Source organism: Hemitrygon akajei, chromosome 1 (genome assembly GCF_048418815.1).
Source record: "Hemitrygon akajei chromosome 1, sHemAka1.3, whole genome shotgun sequence".
Classification (NCBI taxonomy): Eukaryota; Metazoa; Chordata; class Chondrichthyes; order Myliobatiformes; family Dasyatidae; genus Hemitrygon; species Hemitrygon akajei.
This window is the reverse complement of record NC_133124.1, coordinates 77,412,206-77,425,998: the sequence shown is the minus strand read 5'-3', so window position 1 is coordinate 77,425,998 and position 13,793 is coordinate 77,412,206. Positions and strand designations below refer to the sequence as shown.

At 43.3% G+C, this 13,793-nt stretch overlaps 1 protein-coding gene across 2 annotated transcripts in view; it reads right to left on the bottom strand.

Annotated features, from left to right (window-relative positions):
* The window catches only part of pop1 (POP1 homolog, ribonuclease P/MRP subunit), a 76,498-nt gene that overhangs the window by 44,166 nt on the left and 18,539 nt on the right, over window positions 1-13,793 (bottom strand). For both annotated transcript variants that reach the window (XM_073046150.1, XM_073046140.1), the window contains exons 6-8: window positions 8,620-8,868; window positions 5,868-5,955; window positions 368-555 (exon numbers count right to left, since the gene is read on the bottom strand). In XM_073046150.1, the coding sequence (XP_072902251.1) occupies window positions 368-555; window positions 5,868-5,955; window positions 8,620-8,868 (525 nt within the window). The remainder of the gene's footprint in view (window positions 1-367; window positions 556-5,867; window positions 5,956-8,619; window positions 8,869-13,793) is intronic.

The window sequence follows — 13,793 nt, the reverse complement described above, 5'->3', positions numbered from 1 at the left end:
CTTCCAATGGACAAACATGAGGACGAAAAGAAAGGACTCTTGAACAAAAATTAACTTTAAAAAAGAACTTTAGAACAATGCAGAGGGAATTTTAGTGAGAAACGGCAAGGAGGTGGAAAAGCAGAAAAGGGATTCTCAACTAGTTAAAATTGGTCAAACCCCTGTCAAAAGTGAGCACAAGATCACACACAATCAACAGATTTAAAGCTATGATCTATTCTTACCATTTCCTCTCCTCTTATACAGAATGGCCTGGAGTACATAATGCTCTTCTAAATTATAGCAATTAAGTAAAGTCATGGCTGGTTACAAATTCATTTTAAAACTAATTTTGTTAGAGTCACATGTTGCAAATCTCTACAGTTACCATTTTAAGTACTGGATGTGCCCAAATCCATAGCTGCCTGTTTTCAGAGCGGTTTTCAGGTTCTGCTTTGGGCCGCCATAAGAACGTAATAGGACCCAGTGGCTTCTTGGGGTATTGCTCAGCCTTGTAGAGAACCAATGACCCTTGCCGTTTTCCTGACAAACAGTCCACAGAGGCAAATGTTGTACCTACAGCACCACAAGAATTATCTGGATTAATGTTCATAAGCCCTTTACAGGCATGCATAAATGTGCCGAAGCATTATGTACAATAGAGAAGCAACACAAAAATAAACAAACTTATTTTTTTCATTATCATATGCAATTGTCAAATAACCCTGATCATGTGATATTCTAAATGGCAAATCATAAAAGCACAGTTATTTGGGTAAAACAGGAAATGAGGCACCATTAAGGACCCTCACATTTAGGACGTAGCCCATTCACGTTACTCACATCAGGGAGAAGGTACAAGAACTTGAAGAACCTGAAGACCCATACTCCACAATTAAGGAACAGCTCCTTCCCCTCCCATCAGGTTTCTGAATGTTTCATGAACATTACCTCATTATTCCTTTATCTAGCATTATTTACTTTCTAATTCATAACAATTTTATGTCTTTACACTGTCCTACTGCCACAAGACAAAATTCACATCATATAAAAACAGTGAAATGAGATTCAGCAAACTTGATTCTGATTAATGGAGAGGAGTGGAACTGAAGTCACACAGATGCAGCAAGTTACATGGCCAGGTATAAAACTGAGGTCACAAAGGCATTCAGTACAAGTAAACCCATTAATTTAAGGGCATTACACTTTTTACTTTAAGGCAAATGCTTCTGACCAGGGAGACAGAGCAGTTGAAATGTCGCTCCAAATTTCAGTAAATGATGGTACACACCATTTAACCGCCTCAAGTGTACAAGTGAGGGAGAGACAGAAAATCAAGAAATCAGGCATTGTGACTAGAGGTGCAGCAATTCAAACTATTAATTTCCTTGTAGAGACTTTTTTTCCCCTCATGACGAGACTAGGTCAAAGGCTTCGGGTGAAAGCTGAAATATTTAAGAGTACAGCACAGAACAGGCCCTTTGGCCCACAATGTTGTAATGAACCAACTAAACCATTAATCAAATGGCTAACTAATCTCTTCTGACTACCCAATATCCATATCTTTCCATATTCCTCACATTCATGTGTCTATCTGAATGTCTCTTCTAGTCTCTATTGCTTTTGCCTCTACCACCACCACAGGCAGTGCACTCTATGCCCCTAACACCCTCTTTGAAATTACCTTCCCCCCCCCCCCCCCACCTTAAATTGCATGTCCTCTGGTACTAGACATTTCAACCTTTGGAAACAGACATTACCTGTCTACTCTATCTTTGCATCTCAATCTTATAAACCTCTATCAGATCTCTCTTTAGCCTCCGCTGCTTCAGAGAAAACAACCAAAGATTGTTGAACCTCTTGTTATATCACATGCCCTCTAATCCATTCTGGTAAACCCCTTCTGTATCCTCTCCAAAGCCTTGACATTCTTCCTATAATGGGGTGACCAGAACTGTATGCAACTATAAGGCTACAACATAACTTCCTCACTTTTGAACTCAGTGCCTCAACTAATAAAGGCAAGCATGTCATATGCCTTCTTAACCACATTATCAATCTGTGTGGCCAATTTCAGAGAGCTATGAACTTGGACCCCAAGATCCCTGTGCTCATCACACTGTTAAGGGTCTTAGCCTTAACAGTGTACATTCTCTTTGCATTTGACCTTCCAAGGTGCAACACTTAACATTTGGCCGAGTTAAACTCCAACTGCCATTTCTGCACCCACATCTGCAACCGGTCTATATCTCATTGTATTATTTGCCAGTCTTTCACACTATTCACGAGCCAACCAATCTGCATATTGTCTGCAAACTTACTAATCCATCCATCTACATTTTCATCCAGGTCATTTACATATATCACGTAGAAGACATCCCAGTACAGATCTCTGCGAAGCACTACTACTGACAAACCTCCAGCCAGAAGAAGTCCCTTTCACCACTACCCTCTGTCTTCTATGGACAAACCAGTTCTGAATCCAAATGGCCAATTCACCATGGATCCCATACATCTTAATCTGCTGGATGAGCCTCCCATGAGGGGTCTTGTCAAATGCCTTACTAAACTCAATGCACACATCCACTACTTTACCTTCATCAATCACCCTTTTCAACTTGTCAAAAACTCAATCACATTAGTAAGACATTTCTCACTCGCACAAAGTCATGCTGTCTCCCACTAATTAGGCCATGGTTGTCCAAATGTTCATAAACTACTGATGTGATCTATAGTTTCCAGGATTATCCCTGGTTCCCTTTTTGAATAATGGAACAACATTAACTATTTGCTAGTCCTCCATGACTTTGTTTGTGGCAAGAGAGGACATGAAGATACTGGTCAAAGTCCCAGAAATCTTTTCTATTACCTCTCTCAATAACATGGTGTATATCCCATCAGGGCTTGAGGACTTATCCACCTTAATGCTCTTTAAGAGATCCAACAGTACCTCCTTCTTTACTTCAAAATGCCCCAGCATATCAATGCCCTCAGCACTGACCATCCTTCTCCTTGGGAAATGCTGATGTAAAGAACTTATTAAGGACCTCACACACATCCTCTGCATCCAAGGAAATGTTTCCTTTATCTTTGAGCAGTCCCACCCTCCCCCTAGTTTTCCACTTGCACTACATTATGTATAGAATGTCTTGGGATTCTCTTTAATCCTACTTGCCAAGGACTTTGCACGGTCCTTCCTGGCTTTCCTAGTTATTTTCTGGCTTTTTTATAATCCTCAAGACTTCTAAACTTAGCATAGTTTTCCTTTTTCTTCTTGAATGAATTCATCACTTCTGTAAACATCCAATGTTCTCTTACCTTGTCATCATTGTCCTTTCCTCTGACCGGAAGATACCCTCCTGTACACTGTGCAGTCGGACTTTAAAAACCCTCTACATGTCAGATGTGGCCTTTCCCAAAAGCAGCTAATCCCAATTAACACTCCTTATGCTCTAATAACTTGCCCTGGTCCAATTTAATACTCTCCCACAAAGTCCATAGTGACCCTTATCTATAGCTTTCTTAAAACTTAAGCAGTTGGGCTTACTGTTTCCTAAAGGCTGATTTATACTTGTGTGTACGGGCAACGCCGCAGCCTGCGCCGTAACCCTGATTTTCACTTCTGCGTCGCTGTACGCCATAGTGAGCATGTGCTGGTGTGCACCAAAATACTAGTTGGCAGTGGGGTTTCTATGCTACCGTGTTGAGTTTCTTCGTGAGAGACATGGATGAGGAAATGCATTTTAAACATTTTCACATTTCGGCAGGTAGATTTGACGATTTGGTTCATATATTTCGCATCGGTGTACGCACAGCCTACAGACATGGCGGGGAAGGAGCAACCGGCAATGCGTAGGAAGAAATGCAATGCAACCAAGCGGACCAATCACAGTTGTTCAGGTCCGCATCACCGCGACGTGTGAAGAACTTTTCTGGAGAGGTGCATGTCACCCTACGGAGTAGGACACGGCGTAGAGTACGTGTTACCTACGGCATCGATGCGACGCACAAGTATAAATCAGCTTTAACTGTTCACCCACAGAAAGGATGGTCACCTGGCCAGACTCATTACCCAAACCCAGGTCCAGTACAGCCCCTCCTTGTGTTGGACTATCTACATATTGATTTAAGAAATCCTTCTGGATTCACTGAACAAACTCTGCCCCATCTAAACCACTTGTACAAAGAAGGTCCCAGTTTATATTCAGGAAGTTGAAATTCCCCGTGACAACAAAGCTATTGTTTTAACACTTTTTCCTAATCTGCCTGCATATCTGTTCCTCGATGTCCTGGTGACTAGTGAGTGTTCTGTAATACAATCCCATCAGTGATTGCGCCCTTCCTATTTTTGAGTTCTAACCTTATATTTAAGCCCTCCATTATGTATCATCTGAGTGCAGCTGTGATATTGCCCCTGATTAGTAATGCAGCTCTCCCCCTCACCCTTTTACCCCTCTACCTTTTCTAAAACACCCATCCCTATCCCTCTATCAAGTCTCTGTAATGACAACGTCATAGTTGCATGTACTGATCCATGCTCTAAAAGGTTTAAAGTTTCATTTATTATCAAAGCATGTATCCCTATACAACTCTGAACTCCGTCTTCTCCAGATAGCCACGAAACAAAGAAAGAACATGAAAGTCATTCAGAGAGAAACGTACCCCCCCATACACACACAAACAAAAGACCAAACCCCCGAAATCCCTCCTTTCACACAAAACAGAACAGGAACATCAAACCCTCCCTGCAAAAGAAACCCATATAACATCAACACCCAAATACCCTCTCCTCGCACAACAAAACGGAAAAGGAACGGGTGATAAAAAGCACAACACAAAAACCACAAGCCCGAAAAAGCCCATAATCTAAGTTCATCATCTTAAACCAGAATACTCTCAGCATTAAAGTACACACACTTCAAACTATCTGTCTCTTCCCTGCAGAGTCTCAGGCCTGGCCACAGTGTCATTGGCCTGGCTGCTGCTACTGTGCCTTTATAGGTCATGTCCCCCTAGCTTTATCTAAAAGGGTATAGTTGATGCTGAAGGAAGTGGCCACAGGGGAACCCTGGACTTACTACTTTCTCGCATTACTTCTCCTTCTGTTCACTCACCTACTATCTGAAGCCTGGACTCTGGGTGTGACCACCTCAGTAAATGTCTTGTTTGAGACGTTTTCAGTCTCCTGGTTGGTCCTGAATACATTCAGCTCCAATTCACTGACCTTGTCAGTCAGGAGCCAAAGTTGGATGCACTTCCCAACCTGCGGGAAAACTTCTTTACTCAAAGGTGATACAAATCTTTGGATTTGGTAATTTGGTAGATGATGGATTAGCTGCAACAGTTAGAAGTTTGGATAGGTACAGTACCGGATGGGATAAGTTTAGAAGGATATGGTTAGGGTGCAAGTAAATGGAACTAGGCAGAGAATCAGGTCAGCAAGGACTAAATGTTCTAAAGGTCCTGTTTCTGTGTTGTAATGTTCCATGACTCTATAAGCACCTTAAGCTCACTTTGCTCTGGCATGTGGCAAAAGACACCATTTATTTAAACTGACATTCAATTGTGGCAAAAACAGTATTAACAAGTACAAAAAAAGAAATAATAATAAATTTGTATTATTAATCAAAAACTATGTGGATTCAGTTATGATTGATAGAACTCCTTCACCGTTAACGAGGCACCCAAAGCTACCAGCTGCTACCAATAAACTATGGAGCCTGCCATACATATACCGCAAAGTATATCTACTAACAACTGTGTCAAAAAAAAAAAATCTGAAGGACTGGAGGCATGATGCAAAGCCATCATCACTCAAGAAACTACAGAATGAAAGAAAAAGAATGTCTGAAATTTTAATTTGGATTTAAGAATAATGATAAAAATACCTGCATCTCTGCTGCTCAAAGGTGCCAAAGCCTTCAAGAGATTGTCCTGTGTTCCATTCAATTCCAAACAGCAATAGTAAGACAAATCCTGTAAGACAAATATACAAAATATATGAATATGTTTAAAAAAAAGCAGAATATGCTGATAACACTTAGATCAGAAAACTTCTGTAGAAATAGAACTGAACATTTCAGAACTGGGAGAGAAATTAGTTTTAGATAGTAGAGAGTGGAGCCAAGAAATTTACTCTGATATGTTGAGAAAGAACATAAGAAATAGGAGCAGTGGACCATCTGGCCCATTGAACCTGCTCTGCCATTCAATAAGATCATTGCTGATCTGGCCATGGACTCATCTCCATCTACCTGCCTTTTTCCCATAACCCTTAATTCACCTACTATACAAAAATCTATCCAACCTTGTCTTAAATATATTTACTGAGGTAGCCTCCACAGCTTCATTGGGCAGAAAATTCCACAGATTAACCACTCTCTGGGGAAAAACAGTTCCTCCTCATCTCTGTCCCAAATCTACTCCCCTGAATCTTGAGGCTATGTCCCCTAGTTCTAGTATCACCTTCCAGTGGAAACAACTTTCCTGCCTCCATCTTATCTATCCCTTTCATAATTTTATATGTTTCTATAAGATCTCCTCTCATTCTTCTGAATTCCAGCGAGTACAGTCCCAGGCAACTCAATCTCTCCTCATAGTCTAACACCCTCAACTCTGGGTGTGCTGCCTCCAAAGCCATTATTTCCTTCTTCAAGTAAGCCTGAGACCAGAATTGCACGCAGTACTCCAGGTGCGGCCTCACCAGTACCCTGCCCAGTTGCAGCATAACCTCCCTGCTCTTAAATTCAATCCCTCTAGCAACAAAGGTCAATATTCCATTTGCCTTCTTGACAGCCTGCTGCACCTGTAAACCAACCTTCAGTGATTCATGCTGCAATTTTATACCATTTAAATAATAATCTGCTCTTTCATTTTTGCTTCCAAAGTGGATGGCCTCACATTTACCAACATTGTACTCCATCTGCCAGACCCTTGCCCACTCACTTAACCTATCTATATCTCTCTGCAGACTCCCTGTATCTTCAGCACAATTGCTTTTCCACTCAATTTAGTATCATCAGCAAACTTAGATACACTACACTCATCTCCTCGTCCAGATCGTTAATGTATATCATGAACAGTTGTGGGCCCAGCATTGACCCCTGCAGCACACCACTCACCACTGATTGCCAACCAGAGTTACACCCCATGTATCCCAACTCACTGCTTTCTATTAGTTAACCAATCCTCTATCCATGCTAACACATCACCTCCAACTCTATGCATCCTCATCTTATGGATAAGTCTTTTAGCAGCATCTTATCGAATGCCTTCTGGAAATCCCAGTAAATAACGTCCATCTGTTCCCCTCTATCCACTGCATCTGATTCAAAGGATGACTAATATGGGGATTAAGGGGCAGTTAAGATCAAATTAATCTTCTTTGTGCTCGGTTAATGTTAAGGTTTGGAACATGCACAAGTCAGGCAATACCAAAGGAAAATAATGGACAGGCTGAACCAAATTAATGATAGGCAAAAATGAATAATTCTCATAAAAAGTTATCTAAAGTTGGAGAATTTGATATTGAGTCCTGTAGTCATGTCATGTCTAAGACTTGCATAATACTGTATTTGTCAATGTGGAGCAGAGAGCCAGTTTGTAAATCTGGCAGGAGCAAAGGATGTTTGGAATGGTGAGGATGGAGCACTGCAGGAGGGGTGTGGGACAAGTGGGAGAGAAGGAGTGCCGGGGTGTGAGTGCAGCCACACTCAACCGTGAAACACCAGGCAAGGTAGCTTGATTCCAAACAATTGATTTATTGATCATTACAGAATGTCTCTCAGGTGCTTCCCGCTCCCTCTCCTCTCCCTTTTCCCAACCATGATTCCCTTCTCCCTGCCCCCTTCCAACTCTAATTCTACAATAGAGGCCCATATGAGAATTAGACTAAGACTTTTGCATAGTACTGTTCTTCTGAAGTTAGAAAGAGAATTCCAAGCAATTTAATTAGTGACAAAAACTCCTTCTTAATTGAATCATAGTACAAAATCATAAATCAGCCACATCATCTAAATGGCAACAGCATGATTAAAAAAGAAAATTTACTCTGGTCTCAGACAGTGCATCTTTTTTGGACAAAATAGCAATGAATAATCTCCAAATGCAGTCTCCAATAGAATTAATCAACCATTTTGGAGCAGAATTGAACATGGTTCACAAACCTATCAAAATAGAATAAATGAATTATAACACATTATGTTGTGAGCTATTACTAAATTCATTCATCGCGTGCACTCAGCTTTCTACATTCTAAACGGAATAGCCTTCAAGGCCATTGCTGGATTATACAAGTTATGGAAAAATCACAATGATTAAGAGATTAGGGTCAGTTGAGAAGCAGGAAGAAATAAATTATGACATTGTCCAGACTTTCCAATTACGACATTGAACAGTCAACCATGCAATGCTGGCACTCATTCAAGATTCAGTAAGAATTCTCCAACTCATACATCACTGAGGAGACTTTCCTTTGATTTAAAATGTTCATAGGTGGAAGAAGCTGATGAATAAGCAGGATATTAGAACAGTTAAATAGTATTCATAGTGGAAGTCAAATTTTAAATTATTCATTAAAAAGGACTTTGAAACACATTTGTTGTATACAGTGTAATTCATAACAAAATAATTGAAAGGTACCTGAAGTAGGCACTGGTGTGTCATAGCACGATAGCAGGCTCTATAACTTTTAATAGTTGGTTTATTGGCCAAACAGTATCCCCACTTTTTGACCATATGGAATCTTTTTGCATGCCATATGTGAGTTTCCAGCCAAATGTTTTTTCTTTGTCTTCGGTTAAATTCCAGTAACAAATTCCCATGTCGTCGACGGGCTTTGCGAGACTTGCTCTTTGGTTGTTCTTTTTTCAAGTGGGCAATCTTTTCCATCTGTAGAAAATCACTGGTTAGTAAGTTATTTGATTAGGGTTTTCAGAAAGCATTTTCAAGTTGTCTTAAAAAGTATCTGTATCATCAACATTTGAACAGTTTATTTTAGAGTAATGGTCTCACTGTGGCTTCAAATCAATTACAACCAGTAATACAATGGTGATATAGCACAAAGAGTAATACAGCACAGAAATGGGCCCTTATCCCACCATATCCACAATGACCCTCAAATACCCATCTATATTAATCTCATTTACTCATACTTGGTCGTTTGTCTTTGTCTTGGCAATTAAGTGCTCACCCAGTTACTCCTTTAATATTGTGATAACACCTGCTGTAGCATTTTCCCATATTATGCATTCCAAACTGCAACTATCTTTGAAATATCTCTAACCTTCTTAATTTTCACATTAAACCCATGTTCCCTAGTTTTAGATATTCCCATAATGAGAAGAATTTCTCATTTTCTACCCCATCTACTCCTTTTATAATTTTATATGCCTCTGTCAGTTACCTCCTTACTACTTACTATGCAGCCTCTCCTCATAACTAAAAAGCTCTGTCCCAGGTAACATGCTAAAAATTCTCCTGCCTCAAGCTTTACCCTTGCTCTCATACAATGACCAGAAATACACACAATACTCCGGCGATACCCAAGTGAAGTTTCATGGATTTGAGCTATGACTTTCATGCTCTTATACTCCATACCAGGCTAACAAAGGCCACCACCCCATGCCTTCTTCACAACCTTATCTATTTGGAGTCTATGAATTTGCACAAGGTCCATCTTCTGATCCCTAATACTCCCCGAAGTCCCATGGTGTATCTTCTACCATTAGTAAGAACCTTGGTGGACAAGGGATGTCAAAGTTCATGTAAAAGCAAAAGAGAGGGCATACGACAGAGCAAAAACTAGTGGGAAGACAGAAGACTGGGAAGATCTTAAAACCCTACAGAAAGCAACTAAAAGAATCATTAGGAGGAAAAAGATGAAATATAAAAGCTAGCAAACAATATCAAAGTGGATAGTAAAAGATTTTTCAAATACGCAAAAAATAAAAGAGAGATGTGGATATAGGACCGCTAGAAAATGAGGCCTGAGAAGTAATAACGGGGGACAAGAAGATGGTAGATGAATTAAATGGGTATTTTACATCAGTTTTCACTGTGGAAGACTGTAGCAGTTTGCCAGTTGTTGAAGGGTGCGAGGAAAGAGAAGTGAATGCAGTTACTATTACAAGGGAAAAGGTGCTCAAAATGCTCTAAGACCTAAGGGTACGTAAGTCACCGGACAAGATAAACTGCTGCACCCTATATGGTTCTGAAAGAGGTAGGGATTGTGGAGACATTAGTAATGATTTTTCAAAAATTATTGGACTCTGGCATTGTACAAGAGGACTGGAAAATTGCAAATGTCACTCCATTCTTTAAGGAGGAAGGCAGCAGAAAAAAAATTATAGACCAGTTAGCCTGACCTCAGTGGTTGAGAAGATATTGGAGTCAATTTTAAGGATGAGGTTAGGGAGTACTTGGTAACACAGGAGAAGATAGGACAAAGTCAGCATAGTATACTGACTTATTTCTTCTTAAGGGAAAATCTTGCCTGACAAACCTGTTGGAATTCTTTGAGATTATAAGTATGATAGATAAAAGGGATACCATGGATGCTGTATATTTGGACTTTCAGAAGGCTTTTGACAAGGTGCTACATATGAGGATGCTTACCAAGTTAAGAGCCCATAGCATTGCAGGAAAGTTACTAGCATGGTTAGCGCATTGGCTGATTGGTAGGAGGCAGCGAGTGGGAATAAAAGAATCCTTTTCCGGTTGGCTGCCAGTGACTAGTGGTGCTCCACAGGGGTTGGTACTGGGACTATTTATTTTATGTTGTATATCAATGACTTAGATGATGGAATAGATGGCTTTGTTGTCAAGTTTGCAGATGATATGAGATTGGTGGAGGGGCAGGTAGCGTTGAGGAAACAGGAAGGCTGAAGAAGGACTTAGACAGATTAAGAGAATGGACAAGAGAGTGGCAAATGAAATACAATGCTGGAAAATGCATGGTCATGCACTTTGGAAGTAGAAATAAATGTGCAGACTATTTTCTAAATGGGGAGAAAATCCAAAAATCTGAGTTTCAAAGGGATTTGAGAGTCCTTGAGCCAAACACCCTAAAGGTTAACTTGCAGATAGAGCCGGTGGTGAGGAAGGCAAATACAATGTTAGCATTCATTTCAAGAAGTCTAAAATACAAGAGCAGGGATGTGATGCTGAGACTGTATAAAGCACTGTGGAGGTCTCACCTTGAGAATTGTGAACAGTTTTGGGCTCCTCGTTTAAGAGAAGATGTGCTGGCATTGGAGAGTGTTCACAAGGGTGATCCCATGAATGAAAGGGTTATCATACGAGGAACGTTTGATGGCTCTGGGTCTGTACTCGCTGGAATTTAGAAGGATGGGGGTGGGGGGGGGATCCCATTGAAACCTTTTGAATGTTGAAAGGCCTAGGCTGAGTAGATGTGGAAAGGATGTTTCTCATGGTGGGGGAGTCTTGGACAACAGGGCACAGCCTCAGGATAGAATAACTTCCATTTAAAACAGATGCAGAGAAATTTCTTTAGCCAGAGGTGGTGAATTTGTGTGATTTATTACCACAGGCAGCTGCAGATACCAGGTCATTGTGTGTATTTAATGCAGAGCTTGATAGGTTCCTGATTGAACACGGCATCAAAGGCTACGGGAGAGGGCCAGGCAATGGGGCTGAGGAGGGGAGGAAAGAACCAGCCATGATTGAATGGCAGAGCAGACTCAATGGGCCAAATGGCCTAATTTTTTGTGTCTTATGGCTTTATTATTTGAACTCTAAAGATGTACTACCATGAAGCGATGTGCTACACACAGCGCTGAAATAACGACACGCAGTCGGTAAGTCGTTTTTAGACTAGTTTATTTAAACTTCGCGGTGCTGGTATTTCAATCCCTAGTGCCCGCCCTCTCCGGGCAGAAATGACGTCAGAGGTGCATTACCAAAGTCTCTCCCCGCGCGCTGGCTATTTGTGAGCCGGTTCGCCTGCGTAGAAAGTGGGTTGCCACATAACCCCTCCCCAGAACCGGCGATACACCCCCCAATGTCCTCAGTCTGGGTCGGACTCTGTTTGGGAGGTCTGCCTCTGCGCCGCAGTGCCTGAACCGCGACCGGCTGCGTCAAGTCCACATGGGCTGGTTTGAGTTGGTCCACCGTGAAAACCTCCTCTCTCCCCCCAATGTCCAGAACGTACGTGGACCCGTTGTTGTTGATCACCCTAAACGGCCCCTCGTATGGCCGCTGTAGCGATGCCCGGTGTCCACCCCTTCGTACAAACACAAACTTACAGTTCTGCAGGTCTTTGGGTACATGGGTCGGGGTCCGTCTGTGCTGTGAAGCTGGTATGAACTCTCCCGGTTCGGCTAGGGGTGCGCCGTATACCAACTCGGCCGACGAGGCGTGCAGATCCTCTTTGGGTGCTGTACGAATTCCAAGCAGGACTCAGGGAAGCTTGTCCACCCAGTTAGGTCCTCTCAGGCGGGCCATGAGAGCCGACTTCAAGTGACGGTGGAAGCGCTCCACCAGTCCGTTCGACTGTGGGTGGTAGGTAGTTGTGTGGTGCAGCTGCGTTCCCAATAGGCTGGCCACAGCCGACCACAGGCTGGAGGTGAACTGAGCGCCTCTGTCGGAGGTAATGTGGGCCGGTACCCTGAAGCGTGCTACCCAGGTTGCGATCAGTGCTCGGGCGCAGGAATCGGCAGATGTGTCGGTGAGCAGGACCGCCTCTGGCCACCTCGTGAACTGGTCTACCACCGTTAGGAGGTACTGCGCTCCTCGGGACACTGGTAGGGGGCCCACAATATCCACGTGAATGTGGTCGAACCTCCGGTGGGTGGGTTCAAACTGCTGTGGCGGGTCTTTAGTGTGCCGCTGTACCTTGGCTGTTTGGCACTGCGTGCATGTTCTGGCCCATTCACTGACCTGCTTGCGAAGTCCGTGCCACGCGAACTTGCTGGAGACCAGCCGGACGGTTGTCCTGATAGATGGGTGTGCCAAACCGTGTATGGAGTCGAAAACCCGCCGCCTCCAGGCTGCCGGGATGATGGGGCGGGATTGGCCGGTAGCCACGTCGCACAGGAGGGTCCTATCACCTGGGCCTACGAGAAAGTCCTGCAGCTGCAAACCCGAGACTGCGGTCCTGTAGCTGGGCATCTCGTCGTCTGCCTGCTGCGCCTCCGCCAGTGCTGCATAGTCCACCCCCAGGGACAGGGCCTGGACAGCTGGTCTGGAGAGTGCGTCTGCCACGACGTTGTCCTTTCCCGGGACGTGCTGGATGTCCATCGTGTACTCGGAGATGTGGGACAGATGTCGCTGCTGGCGAGCGGACCAGGGATCAGACACCTTCGTGAAGGCGAAGGTCAACAGTTTGTGTTCCGTGACCGCAGTGAACAGCCTGCCTTCTAAGAAGTACCTGAAATGCCGGATTGCCAGGTATAGCACCAACAGCTCCCGGTCGAAAGCACTGTATTTGAGCTCAGGTGGTCGCAGGTGTTTGCTGAAAAACGCCAGGAGTTGCCAGCGACCCTCGATGAGTTGTTCCAGCACCCCACCGACTGCCGTGTTAGATGCGTCCACTGTGAGGGCGGTAGGGATGTCCATTCTGGGGTGCACTAGCATCGCGGCGTTTGCCAAGGCTTCTTTCGTTTTAATGAAAGCGGCGGCGGACTCCTCGTCCCAGGTAATGTCCTTGCCCTTACCCGACAACAGGGCGAACAGGGGGCGCATGATTCGGGCAGCTGAAGGGAGGAAATGGTGGTAGAAATTTACCATACCCACGAATTCCTGAAGGCCTTTGAGTGTGTTGGGTCAGGGGAAATGGCGGACTGCGTCTACCTTAG